Source organism: Rosa rugosa, chromosome 5, assembly GCF_958449725.1.
Source record: "Rosa rugosa chromosome 5, drRosRugo1.1, whole genome shotgun sequence".
NCBI lineage: Eukaryota > Viridiplantae > Streptophyta > Magnoliopsida > Rosales > Rosaceae > Rosa > Rosa rugosa.
Genome location: NC_084824.1, coordinates 48888334 through 48902830, shown reverse-complemented (window position 1 = coordinate 48902830; position 14497 = coordinate 48888334). Strand labels below are relative to the sequence as shown.

At 38.1% G+C, this 14497-nt stretch overlaps 1 protein-coding gene and 1 pseudogene across 18 annotated transcripts; both read left to right on the top strand.

Moving 5' to 3' along the window:
• The first annotated feature begins 1785 nt into the window (after positions 1-1785).
• Positions 1786-5780, top strand: LOC133707916 (pentatricopeptide repeat-containing protein At3g22690-like; annotated as a pseudogene).
• A 487-nt stretch (positions 5781-6267) lies between these two features.
• On the top strand, positions 6268-13847 carry LOC133712263 (disease resistance protein RUN1-like). 18 transcript variants are annotated; one of them, XR_009847257.1, is made up of 13 exons: positions 6268-7074; positions 7179-8262; positions 8468-8755; positions 8883-9494; positions 9650-10283; positions 10456-10581; positions 10885-11002; positions 11276-11399; positions 12269-12374; positions 12681-12919; positions 13000-13168; positions 13265-13365; positions 13476-13847. XR_009847257.1 is itself a non-coding variant. In XM_062138370.1 (6 exons), exons 1-6 carry the CDS (start codon positions 6521-6523, stop codon positions 9946-9948), a joined length of 2685 nt encoding a protein of 894 aa, XP_061994354.1. In that variant the 5' UTR covers positions 6268-6520; the 3' UTR covers positions 9949-10091. The 18 variants fall into 18 exon arrangements, 2 of the variants coding, with proteins under 2 accessions (XP_061994354.1, XP_061994355.1); XR_009847255.1 differs by adding an exon at positions 11913-11986 and having other exon boundaries at positions 13265-13847; XR_009847256.1 differs by adding an exon at positions 11913-11986 and having other exon boundaries at positions 12249-12374; positions 13265-13847.
• The last annotated feature ends 650 nt before the right edge of the window (positions 13848-14497 follow it).

The following is a 14497-nucleotide window of genomic DNA, read 5'->3' as shown; positions in this document are numbered from 1 at the left end:
CAAGAGGGAGAGAAAATAAAAAAAAGAAGAGAAAAATAATAAAAAAGAGGAAATGAGGGTATAATAGTCATTTTGGACCTGTTGTGGACCTGTTGTGTGAGAATTAGAGGAGTATAAGGACTATCTAGTTTAATTTAAAAGGTGAGGGACTAAACTGTTTTTCAGGAAAAAGTATGAGGAGTAACAAGTATTTAATCCATATCAATAATACATGCTCAAAAATCTGCTAATTTTTTTTTGTTGAGTATGTATTAATAGCATGATACTAATTGTTGCCTAGCATAAAACCAGAACTCTGATTGCAGGGGCTCCAGGGTTTGAAACCTCGAAACCCATTACCATCTTAATTGTTGGTTTGCAACTTGCAGGGTATGGTTGCACCAATATTATGTTTCTCTGTCTGGATTTGTCTACCTCTAAATGTGCAGGATGGGGTTTCCCATGAAGGGAGTTGTTACCATTGATAGATTGAAGCAATGTATTGCAAGGATGAACAGAGAGAAAAGAAATTTGAAATTTGTATTGATCATGGCTTGCTTTCTTCATTACAACAGTGGGTTATTTATACAAGAGGTAGTGGTCCAGATTATACAGGGAATCCTAGAGAGAAAAACAAAACTTTGAGCTATTGGTTAATTTGTACAATTAAAGCTGGTATAGTGAGCAGAGGTTTTAGGATATGGTCAGTCATGCCATTGTTGTGAGTTGTGGCCATGTTAAGGCTGAAATGCCTTGTCTCTGTTTGGACAAGTTCTGTCTTCAATTCCAGGTTTTATCGATCCTCTTCTGAGTTTGGACTTGTTCTGCTCTTGTTAGGGCTGAATCACCATCTGATTCATCTTTCTCCTCCAGCTCATATGATGAATGTGTATGTGACTTGTGTTGTATTCTTGAGCTGGTATGATCTGGTGTTGCTCTGCCATTAACCAACATGTAAGCACTATGCCCTATTTAAGCTTTCACAGTCTAATGGTTGCCTATCATTAACACTTTGAATATTACCTAAAGACGAACAACTAGAAGAGTAAATGCATTGAATGATGATAAACCCTTAAATGAATTAATATCATATGCATACCCTCCAATAGAAGGTAGGAGTGGTTCAAGAACAAAATACAAGCTCATAGAAATAATTTTGAATTTCAATACATCTAATTAATCATTCCTTACGTAAAAAGTCCCCGCGTTAGGAAATAAGAACAAGGACAGTGTCATCAACATCTACCTGAAAGAACAAGTTCTCGTGCTCTTCTTCTTGAGATTCCTCGGCTGACATAAGAGTCATTTTTAGGTGCTTTCCACACCATATGCTTGCCTGATAGTAAGTAATTTTCAAGATATTCAACACCACAACTTCACAGTAAGAATAACAATTGGTATACTTACCTTTTATTCAAGCACAATGCATCAAAATACACACACACATACATACCTTGGTCCCAAGGACAAGGAAATGTACTAGACAGTTGGATATATCCGATTTTAGGTGCTTCGCAGCCACCTGTAATATAGCACTATTTAACATGCACTGGCTTAAATCCAAGCAAGTATAGTCCTCCCAGAATATCGAGCTTGTTGTTAAGTATAAAACAATGGACCAAATAAGTTTCTAGTAAAACAGTTCATTAGAGGATTACATATTGGATAATGACCTTTAGCAAAACCACATCAGGATTACATAGATGTTGTTAGGTGAATGCACAGTGCTTATACACTTCTGTTTTAGATTGTTTCGGTCATGCATGGTATAATTCACAAAGTCTGGTTCTTTTGCCAGATATAATGTTATATTATCAAATGATGAATCTGGTACCATTTGTTGGTAAAAATATGAAACCGGTCTTCCTTGTATATGATGAACTTTTCCATGAATATCGATGAAAATGTGAATTAACATGGTTTTGAAAATGTCTTGACTGCATGTACTTTCCATTGCAGCCATCAAGTGGGCGGGTTGATGAAGAGTCTGCGGACATAGTTATAGATAAGTGGCAGTTATGAAATTGAGATGCTAAGAATAAGGGCACGTGTCCTTTTCATTTCCTTGCTTTGTTACTCAAGAGGAAGTAGCAAATTAATTACTATCACCATGGTGCTGCTGCTGTATGATGACAGGTGGGGTTGTTTCACATCCAATAACAGTGCTTGCTACCTTTCAAAGTTAAATCTCACTAACATTGCTAGAAGATTGTGGCTTTCAGCTTTCTGTGAAGGGGTTCAGCTCCATGGGTCGCTTGTGAAGATGGGTTTGGAGGAACACGTGGCTTTCTGTGAAGGGATTCAGCTCCGTGGGGACTTGGATTATGCCCGGAAGGTGTTTGATGAAATGCTTGAGAGAAACACTGTGTCGAGATGGTAGGAGGAATATGCCAAAGGAGGCTGTTTCTTTGTTTTTCGAGATGGTGGCTACTGGGATTAAACCCAATTTGGTGACGATGGTGTGTGTCATTTCTGCTTGTGCAGATCGAGTTGTGAAGGATGTTGCGTTGAGTGAGAGGGGGTGTGCTTACATTGGGGAGTCTGGACTCTTAAGAGTAATATGCTTATGGTGAATTCACTTGGTGATATGTATATGAAATGTGGAGCTACTGATGCTGCAAAGCGGCTTTTTGATGAATGCATGTGTGGATAAGAACTTGGTTCTTTACACATACGATTTTGTCGAATTATGTGCGCCAGGGACTGGCTGGTGAAGCAGTTTCGATCATGGGTCAAATGCTACAACAGGGCCTGAGACCCGACAAAGGTTACCATGTTATCTGCAATTTCAGCTTGTGCACAACTAAGTGATTATCTTTCTGGAAAGTGCTGCCATGGTTATGTTCTAAGGAATGGACTATAAGGTTGGGATAACATTTGTGATGCCATGATTAACGTGTACATCAAGTGTGGCCAAGAAGAGGTGGCCTGCATAATTTTTGACAATATGCCGAATAAGACTGTAGTATCATATAACTCGTTGCTTTCTGGTTTCATAAGAAGTGGTGACGTGAAATCAGCTTGGAAAATGTTCAATGAGATGCCAAGGAGTGATCTTGTCTCTTGGAACACTGTGATTGGTGCTCTGGTCCAAGAGAGCAAGTTTGAGGAAGCAATTGAACTTTTCCGGGTGATTCAGAGTGAGGGAATAAAAGGATATAGGGTGACCATGGTGGAGATTGCATCTGCCTGCGGATATCTACGAGCTCTTGTTCTTGCAAAGTGGACTCATGCTTATATCGAAAAAAAAAAAAATGAAATTAACTGTGATATGCGGCTCGGGACAGCCTTAGTTGACATGTTTGCTAGATGTGGTGACCCTCAAAGTGCAATGAAGGTGTTCGATAATATGGCAAGAAGAGATGTTTCTGCTTGGACAGCAGCCATTGGAGCAATGGCCATGGGGAAATGGGGAACGAGGTCTAGAGCTTTTCGATGACATGCTTAAGCAAGGGGTGAAACCAGATGAAGTAGTCTTTGTGGCAGTACTAGCAGCATGCATCCGTGTTGGTATTTTGGAACAAGGACAGAACATTTTCATGTCAATGCAGTCGGTCCATGGCATTTCCCCTCATATTGTTCATTACGGTTGCATGGTTGATCTACTAGGCCGAGCAGGGCTTTTGGAAGAAGCTGTTGATTAGGTAAAGAGCATGCCAATGGAACCTAATGAAGTCATTTGGGGCACTCTCTTGGCTGCTTGTCGGACCCACAAAAACTTTGAAATTAATGGCAGCATATGCAGCTGAACAGATATCAGAGTCGACCACTCAGAGGACTGTTATTCATGTGCTTCTCTCAAACATATATGCATCAGCTGGGAAATGGGCAGACGCTGCAAAAGTGAGGCTACAATAGAATGATAAAGGGACTCAGAAGGTACCCGGATCCAGTTCTATTGGAAGTTAATGGAGTGATTCATGAATTTACCTCCGGTGGTGATACTGATACACACACAGAGAAGAGCCATATTTCATTGATGTTGCAAAAAATAAACAGCAGACTCAGAGATGCTGGTCATGTTCCTGATTTGGACAATGTCCTGCTTGATGTTGATTTGAAGGAGCAAGAGTTCTTGCTCGGTCGACATAGTGAGAAAGTGGCCATAGCTTTTGAGCTTATAGGTACAGGGCAAGGAATTCCAATTCGTGTGGTGAAGAATCTGAGAATGTGTTCTGATTGTCACTCTTTTGCCAAATTAGTGGAAAGAATATACGAAAGGGAAATAATTGTTCCAGATAACAACAGGTTCCATTTCTGGACTAGTAATAGAATTATGATTTGAAGAGAACTCTTCCTCAATTATTATTCTCCTTTAGTCTGTTCTCCTATTATCTATTGCTTTTGATTTGCCTGCCATTATTGTATTGTGTTAATTACACAATCCAAGTATGCCTCCATTATCATTGAGCCATACTTCAGGGGCAATATGCACAACCCAATTTCTTCCATTGCCATTGTCCAAACTCATTTACTACTCGGCTGAAATGTGTTGTAAATCAGAACCAATCAGACCCTTGAGCCTGAAGCTGGAATGACTGTTGTTCACCTAGTATGCCGACAGAATGGATATTCACCAACCGTACCCCATCCACTTTAGAGTTCTGACAAGAATGCCATGCATTCAGATGTATTCACATGACATCAATCACTAAATTGTTAAAGGAACAAAATGGCTCTCTCGATATTTGTCTCTATTTTTCCTTTTGTTCTAGAATATGTTCCAAACGTCTGTATACAGTACTGTCCAAATCACACTTTAGTTATGTGATTGAACCTTGCTTTCTCCTAGCTAGAATCCAAACAAAGAGTCAGGTGATGCTTTCCAGTTAAGATGTAGAAATCAGCAATGAACTTTGGCCTCCTTGAGCAACGTTGGCTGGCTTTCTCTTTCCCATTTAGTGTGCGTTTGGCCATTTGCTTTTGGTTTTTTATTTACTTCACAATTGTAGGTACAAGGACCCAACAAATGCAGATGATCTGATAGTCAGAGGTTAGCTACATGATGATGAGATCAGGTATACATCCTGATTGCCAACATTGAATTGGTCCCACCATTTTCGGAGAATATTGATGATCGGCTAAGGAAGTGGTTTTCCACACATCTTGTATACTGTCGTTAATAACTAGCTCCTTATTGATTTTGATCTTGCTTTCTTGTTTTGTTTTTGTTTTTTGTTTTTGTGATTTGCTCAATTACTTACCATGTTGCAGGCTATTGAGATATAATTTCTGTTTGCAGGGTGGAAAGAAGTATAGAAACATCAGAAGAGTGCCACTGGGAAAAGGGTGCAGATTCTTCCCAGCTCCAAAGTCCGAATAAGCTAACTAGAAGCAAGTGTTTGCTGTTCCCCTTAGTTGTGTGCCTTGTGTCTACAATTTTCCTTGGTACTCATGTGCCAATCCATTGAAACATATCATATTTGCACCATGTCTCCTTGGATTAAGCAATCCTTTCTCAGCAACACTTCCACAGATGACAGCAATTTTGATTTCTAAAGTGTTCGTCAAAGGTTCCATTAAAGTGATTAACAGGGGTAGTTGCTGAACAGTTTTTAGCAGCAGTGATCAAGTGGCAGGATGCTGGGACTTTCCTCTTAAGTGGCTGCTGCAGGATGGCTATACTATCAGGGTCAACCGAATTCCAAACCGATCAGTATGCAAGTATTTGTAATCATACAAACTACCTGTATTTTACTCTTTTCCTTGTTTCTGCGACTGAAGGAAGTACGTTGTAAAGCTATTACCATGTTGCTGGTGGTGCTGTGAACCTTCAGAATAGCAGTGCTTATTAAGGTTCATTACTTTATTCAATCCAAAACCCATTTAGTGAAGAATAGAAATTGAAAAGAACAGCAGTGCTCATTCTATGGCGGCCTAAGAACTGATTCTTCCTCTGAAAATTTGAAATGATCTGGAAGGATTGAATACCATAAACTTAATATCCAGTATCTCAATGCTACATGTATATTTCTGGTTCATGTCTGCTTCAATCAAATCCGGACCAGTTTTTCACTGTAATGCTTGTCTCACTTGTCTTCATAAGAATTTGATACCATGGATATTATGTACAATAATTAAACAAACCAGATGGCATATCCGACACTATTGAGAACTACGTACATTGCCCTATGCTACTAGTAAGTTGGTAAAGTGACATTTCTTTTGGTCAGGGGATTTGAAGAAAAATTGGCATTTTCTATTAAAAAAAAAGAGATTGCATAAAATACAGACGTTACAATCAATATAGTGAGCCATATGATATTATGATGTTACATGCAATCTTAAAGACTCGAAGAAAAATAAATCCCTACACCCACCCATTCGCACCCGTCTCTTAAGAAAACCCTAATAACCAAGTCCTCAAAGGCTCAAACTCTGCCGCTCTCAACCTCTCTCACTCTCAAACCCTAAAGTGAGAAGTGAGAACCTCTCTAATCTCTTCGCTCTCAATTTTGCATCGGGTAGACGTAGAAATTTGTGACGAGCAGGTACAGTTGCTCATATTGCACGTTAGAACAAATTCCAAAAGCACTCTAGGATGGGGCAATGCAAATCAAAGCAAGATATGGCTTCTCTGCCCACAGGAGCAGCAGCAGCCAGTTCTCCATCTTCTTCTCTCCCACTTTCCTCTACCGATTACCAAAATCATTGCACATACCAGGTCTTCCTGAGTTTTCGAGGCGAGGATACGCGCTTTAATTTTACAGATCATTTGCACACCGCTTTGGATAACAGGGGAATTAAGACCTTCATAGATGATGAGCTGAGAAGAGGAGAAGAAATATCATCGGCTCTTCTCAAAGCTATTGAGGAGTCTAGAGTTTCAGTCATCGTCTTCTCTCGAAATTATGCTGCCTCAAGGTGGTGCCTAGACGAACTGGTCAAGATACTTGAATGCAGAGAATCAAAAGGACAAGAGGTCAGACCGGTTTTCTACAAGGTGGCTCCCTCAGATGTACGACACCAAACAGGCGCTTTCGGTGACGCATTTGCTACACTTGATCAATGCAAATACAAGGATAGCCTGGGCAAATGGAGGAAGGCTCTTTCAGATGCAGCAAATTTGTCTGGATGGACTTTCGAGGAGGGCCGGTATGTTGATTTAGTTAGCCTATTTTTTTTTTTTTTTTATTGATATTGAAAAATCCATATATTAATCTTCTACTTTAATTGATTTCTTATATATGAATTCATAGATCCGAGGCTAAATTTATCAAGAGAATTGTTGGGGATTTGTCCGCCCAAGTAATAAACCCTTCACGTGAGTTGCACGTTGCTGAACATCCAATTGGATTAGAGTCTTGTAGACAAGATGTCATCAGACTTTTAGATGCCGGGGAGAATAGAATGGTAGGCATATGGGGGCCTGGTGGAATAGGAAAGACCACGATTGCCAAGGATGTGTTTAATTCAATTCGCCATGAGTTTGAAGAGAGCTGTTTCTTGGCAGATGTTAGATCCAATGGCCTAGACCAACTGCAAAAGACAATTTTGCTTGATATTTTAGGGGACTCAAAGTTGAAGGTGCGCGGTGCTGATGAAGGAGTCAGTTTGATAAAGACAATGATGCGAAATAAAAAAGTTCTCTTAATCCTTGATGACGTGACTCATTCTAGCCAATTACAGAAATTAGTTCCATCCCCTGATTGTTTCGGGCCGGGCAGTAGAATTCTCATTACAACAAGAGATAAACACTGGCTAATTGCTCATCAAGTTGATAAAGTATACAAGGTCAATTTGTTAGATTATCCTCATGCTTTGGAGTTGTTTAGCTTGCATGCATTCAGAAGAAATGGACCTCCAAGCAATTATTTGAAACTTGCACAACGTGCTATATGTTATGCCCAGGGCCTTCCATTAGCTTTGGTAGTTTTAGGCTCTCATCTACTTGGTAGAAGCACAGATGAGTGGGAAGCTATATTAGACAGTTGTAAAGGAGGTCCTCAGATGGAGATACAAGACGTTCTCAGACTAAGTTATGATGCTCTGGGAGCAGATTTAAAAGAACTGTTTCTTCATATTGCTTGCTTCTTTAAAGGTAAGTCTGTAGCCCATGTGAAACCAATACTAGAAGATTGCTACGACCTCAAAACAGTGATTGGTTTTCAACGACTCCAAGAAAAAGCCTTGATAAGAATTGACAAAAATACAATTTGGATTCATGACTTGATAGAAGAAATGGGTAAAGATATAGTATATCAAGAGTCACCTGACGAACCCGGGGAACGCAGCAGAGTGTGGAGTGAAGAAGATGTCGAAGACGTTCTAACAAATAATACAGTAAGTATATTAATAATGTTTTGTGTTTTTCAATTCGGAAAGCATTTTATGTTGAATATAATTTCTTATTGAGGCCTTGAAGTAAACTGTATTGAAACAATATTTGTGCTTCCAATAGAAATTGCTATGGTTTTTTTTTTGGTCTGAATAGAAATTACAACCATAATCATTGCTAGGTTAATAAGTTTGCTTTCTTTTACTGTAGGGAACAAATAAAGTTATAGGCATTCAAGTCCCGTGGCCATCATCTACGATATCTTTGAATGCTAAAAGCTTCTCAAAGATGAAGAGGCTTAGATATATTTCTATGAGCAGAATGGTGGAATATGAATCCTTTTCTGGAGAGATTGATTATCTCTCCGACCAGTTGAGGTGGCTTGATTGGCCTAATAGTCCGTTGCAATCTTTTCCATCCGATTTTCGTGCAAACAGACTTGTAATGCTCAGTATTCCTGACAGCCACAGAATCACACGTCTATGGGAGGGACGTAAGGTACTTTAATCTAATATCCATTTTATTTCAAGACTTTTTTTAATTAAAAAAATCATATAATAAATAATTGTGTTGTAAATTACTGTCTCCACTTGGTTGATATTTTCCTTTTTCTTTTGCAATGCAGAATTTTTCAAGGCTAACATGTATGAATTTAAGGGGTTGTGAATCCCTAACAGGACTGCCAGACTTCAGTGGAATTCCCAACTTGAAAAAGTTGAATCTTGCAGATTGTAAGAATCTTACAACAATACCATGCAATGAGTTACAAAATCTAGAGATCCTAAATGTGAGTAGATGCTCAAATCTTCTTACATTTCAAACAAAAGCAAGTATGTCACATGATCATGACAGTGGCTCGCTAGCACTTCCCAAGCTACGTGTACTCAAAACCAAAGGGTGTAATTTATCGACTGTTGATTTCATTGGGAGTCTTGATTGCTTGGAAACATTAACCGAACTACATCTCTCAAGTTGCAATTTTGTTAGTGTTCCTGCACTTGGCAAATTTGTAAACTTAAAAGAGATTAACTTGTCTTATAGCAAAAGACTTCGAGAGATTCCAGAGCTTCCACCAAATATACTCGAGGTAAATGCGAGGGATTGCGAATCACTGGATAGTTTTTTTATATTGCCCAAGTCTCCCATCTCTTTGAGTGAGTCAAGGATGTACTTGTGGAATTGCCAGAGTCTGGGCTATGACATGGAGAAGATGGAAAATATTTTGCTGAATAATCAGGTCTGTTTATTCTTTCTCTTGTTTTGTTTTATGTGATTGCAGTAATTCATGATGCATGCACCTTATTAATAGGGGCTGAGACCCGCCTACACAAAAGGGGTCTCTCACCTGAAAGAATACATGCGGAATTGACATATTTGACATTTTTATTGCAGAAGTCCCGGTTTAGTGTTGTATTACCTGGTAGTGATGTTCCAAAGTGGTTCCATTGTTCGAAGGAACTTGCTGCTAATGAAAAAGGTGTGTTCAGTAAATGTGCAATTTCTTTTGAAATCCCAAGCAAATTGAATTGGGAGAACATAGGAGTGGCTGTTTGTTCTGGTGATGACACTTCTAATTTGTTATTTAACGCTCGAGCTGATATTTCCATCAATGGGGTACTCATATATCAGTGTTCCAGATTGCGCAGTTCAACGCCAGACCATATGTGGCTAACTTGTATTCCATTATCTGATGAAATAAAGGGAAAGGTGGATCAGATAATGGAATCTTGCCCTCATAACGATCAAAAGGGTTGGTGGCCATATAAGTGTCGAGTTCAATTTTACCCTGCTCATTGCATGAAAAGCTGTGGAGTTCACCTCGTATGCCAACCACCGAATGAATATTCAAATAAGATTGTAATGGCGGATCAAATCTCCCAGACTTCTGATTGGGAAGCCAATATTGATCTTGTTCCCGATTGGCTGTCAACTCTTGCTAATTATGATTCTTCCTCACCAGCCAGTACTCCATAGTTCCAACAATAATATATGCCATGTTCTTTCAGAGACTAGCTGCTATTTTCAGGTTTGGTTTTCTTCCCTGTTCTAAAATTTTGCTGATTTCATGTTTTTATACGAATGATTGTTTTGTGGTATCAAAATTGGCAAATTTGTCCTCAATTGATTCCATTGTTGTAGGAGAATATTGGTGCTAGGTGATTGATATGATGCAATTTGTTTGTTTTTTTCATTTGCAGTGGGGACTATAGATTTTCCACTCGGAAAGGTCACAGATTCTGGCCAAGTTGGACTATAGATTTTTCCATTTGCTGATTGCTGATCTAACTGAATTTGAGACGATTGCAAATGAGCTAGAAGCAAAGGTATATGCTATTCTCCTCTAGTTGTACTCTTGCTCTTTTCCTTAGTAATTCTGGGCTCAAACACCCATATGTTATTGTTTACAATTTTATCGAAACATCTCATGGGAAAAAGGCATGATGTTGCATCATCCACATGGTCCATGGATTAAGCAAATGGAATATGCAATGTGTCACTTTAAGCAGAATCTTCCTAGTATATGTGCATGCCACACACACTATTCCTCTACAAATTACCTGGAATTTCATTAATATGTATTGCCAATAATTTGTCAAAACTCATATACAACAATATTTTGGTATCAGAAGTTCTAGCCTGGCTTTGGCCAAGTATCTTGCTTCAAGGTGATGCGGCAGGTGGGAGCTGACTTTCTTGAGGAAGAAGGAATTGGTTTTCATTGCTTCTAAGGATGGCATTGATACTGTGAGTAGTTGCTCTTTCTTGAGTTTGCCTCTGTTGTAGATTCATGCAAGCAAGCATTAATTATCTGCATCAATTCAGCAGCACATATTCAGTAACTAACACCAATCTGGATTACCATTCAAAAGGTCTAGTGGCATTGTAAGAAAGAGATGAAACTACTTCTACTTATATAATGAAAGAACTTGGACCTTAATATACAGTTCCATTAACTGATGGCAATTTTGATTTCTAATGCATTCTTGAAAAAGTCTGATTGCCTGTATTGCATTGCAGTGATCATATATGATGGTTGATGAGGGTTTTCTAATTCATTAGAAAGTGGTGTGTGTCTCTTTAGAGGTTGCTGCAGGATCAGGCTCTCTCCAAAAAACATCTATTCATCAAAACTGATCAATGAGTAAGTGTATATATGTAATCCTCGTAAATAAATACTTAAATACGTGTAATTTCCTTTTTCAAGTTTTTTAACTTAGAGGAAGTATTAAAACTATTCAGTTTCAGAATAATAGTACGCCAATATTAAGGTCTCTATTTAGACTTTATTTGATCATTATCCTACAATCAGAAACCGGGTTTAATGGAATAAACACAAAATGAGAGAATACCTTATTTTCGTAAGTTCCTCTGTAAATTTAGAAAACAGTTGGAAGTATTGAAGAATCCTCAATTTAAAGACCTATACACTGTATTGGACTATCATCAAATTAAAGACCTATACACTGAGGTCTCAAGTATCTCATCTTTGCCATTATCTTGATTGTATGGACTATCTCACTTTTCAGCCAATTCCGTGAAGAAATCCCACCCATGTCTGCTTCAATTGAATCCCAACTGTTGTTTCACCCTATGTAATGCTTGCGGTAGTCTGCATTAAGGGAAGCAAATTTCACTCAGATGTTTTCTTTTACAGTGGTTTAAAGCAACCACTTGAAATGCTGCTGCAGTTTTAACTTCAAGTTTTAAAGTGCGAGAATTGAGATTTTCGTGAGTCTTCCTTCCTTGAAGATTTTCCAATTTAGGGTTTTCTCTTTGTTCTAAAATCTGCACATATTTTGCTTTGTAGGGTTGACGTTTTTAGACATTTGGTTTTTCTTCCTTATTCTTCGTGTCATTTGTTTTGATTTGTGTTCAATGACATACACATGTTTATTTTCTTGTTCATTTCTAGTTCATTTCTTCGGTTTCGCTTGTTATATATTTATTACTATGTTTCTGGGTGATAAATTGATTAATTTTTTACATATAGATTGTTGCTTCCATTTGCAGTGGGAACTATAAGCTCTCCACTTGGAATGGTTGCAGATTTGGGCAAAGTCGGGTACATGCTGATCTGATTGAATTTGAGACGACTGCAAATAAGCTAGAAGTAAAGGTATGTGCTATTTCCCTTGGTATAGTTGTGCCCATATAATTTTCCTAGTACTTCTATGCTCAAGTGCCTTTATCTCATTGTAAGTTATTAAAACATATCATGTTTTAGAGGCACGATGTTGCATTGTCCATATGGTCATTGTGTTGAGCCAATGGAATGTGAAACTCTCACTTTAAGAAAAATCTTCCTGGCACATTTACATGCCAAAGGCAGATTAATTTGTCATCTATAGATTAAAACTTCTAAATTCATAAGCAAATTTGGCCAATGATTTGATTAGATCATATTATCATTTTTTGGTATCAGCTAAGAAATCTAGTCTGGCATTGATTAAATTCTGCTTCAAGGTGACGCGGTGGGTATAGGCTGACCTCCTTGAGGAAGTAAAAGTTGGTTTTCTTTGTTTCTAAGTATGGAATTGGTGCTGTGAGTACTGCTTCTTGGAGTGTGCATATGTTGTAGATTCATGCAAGCAAGTTGGTGCTGTAAATATCAAATGAACCCCACCCAGATTTGTCCACTAATGGATTTTTCCTATTTCAAAGGTATGATCTCTGGTTAAGTAGTTTAAATTAAACATGCTTAGCTCTTAAGCTTTTAGTATAATGATCCTTTGCTTATGTAGTTGGAAGGTTACCAGCAAACATACGGTGATATACCTTGAGAGTGGTGAGACTCTTATGATGGTTAGAGCAAGCAATGGGCGTGATTGCCCTGCTATACACCAATTAATATTCTGCTCCTTTTTCCTCCAACAACCTTAGTACCAAAATAAGATATCATATACATGAATGGTTAGTACTTCTAGCAAATTAAAAAAGAGGATGATGGCAATTTTTATTTCTCATCTGGTCTTGAAAAAATCTGACCTCATGTATTTTTTATTGTAGTTGTCTAGTTGGGTGGTTGATCAAGAGTTTGCAGCAGATGTAGCCATAGGCAAATGGCAGGATACTAGTGCTTCCCTGATTGAGGCTCCAAATATCATGAGGTCGATATCCAAGGCTTAATTGAGTTCCAGAGACTGATTTATATGCATGTATTTGCTATCATCTAAGAATATAAGCCTGTATCTCTCTTTTCCTTGCTTTTGTAATGCAGACTCTCGCAGGAAGGAAGTAGTAAAAATATAACTATTTCATCAGAGCAGGTGTTGTATGCTGAGGTTGTTTAAAAAATAGCATGTGGTTGTAATGCCTAGCAAAATCAATAGATATTCAAATATTAATTAGCTTATTTTGTAGTGTCATGATACTGATCCTTAAGAGAGTTTATGAGGTAGATATTCAAATATTTGTTAGCTTATTTTGTAGTGTCCTGATACAATTTGCTTCTGCTCTATCTCGAGGTGCACTAGCGGAAGCAAATTTCACTTGTGTGTTCTTTTAGAGTGGTTTAGTTGAATCCCGAAACTGAGATGTAAATATTTGTAATCTGATGCTAAGAATAAGTTCATGTGTCATTTTCATTTCCTCCTTTTGTAAACTCAGAGGAAGTAGCAAAACTACTTCTGCTGTATTGGTGACTGGTGGGGTTGTTTCAGATCAAATAACAGTGCTTATTACATTTCGGAGAATTTCATTAGCATTCCCTACTGTGTACAATTTTTTTTGTTCTTTCTAAAATTAGGTCGGCATCCTTCTAGTTGTATTAACACAAAATATTTGAAAATATTGAACATTAGCTCATTTAAACTTTGTTCTAGAAATGATCATTTATCTGCACATAAAATCCGGTTATCGTATGTGTATCAACAGATTTTTTTTTTAAAAAAAAAAAACTCAATCAGGGTGGGAGGCTCATCCCTATGTCCAATTATTTATTAAAGATTGACGCTTCAGAGAGGGGGAGGGGAGGACGTAATACCTGTACCCCGAGAGTTTATAGAAATTTTACAAGAGTCTTCATTTAAGACATCCTCTAGGAAGTAGGCCACACTATTTGCTTCTCTAAAAACATGTTGGATTACAACAAACTCAAAAGCAAGCAAATAATCTTTGCAATCAACTATAATTCGACCAATGTCCGAGTAATCCTCCCTTTGTTGATTCAAGGCATTCACCAAGATTGAAGAGTCACATTCTACTTCAATTGCAGTCCACCTTTGATGTATAGCCAAAAGT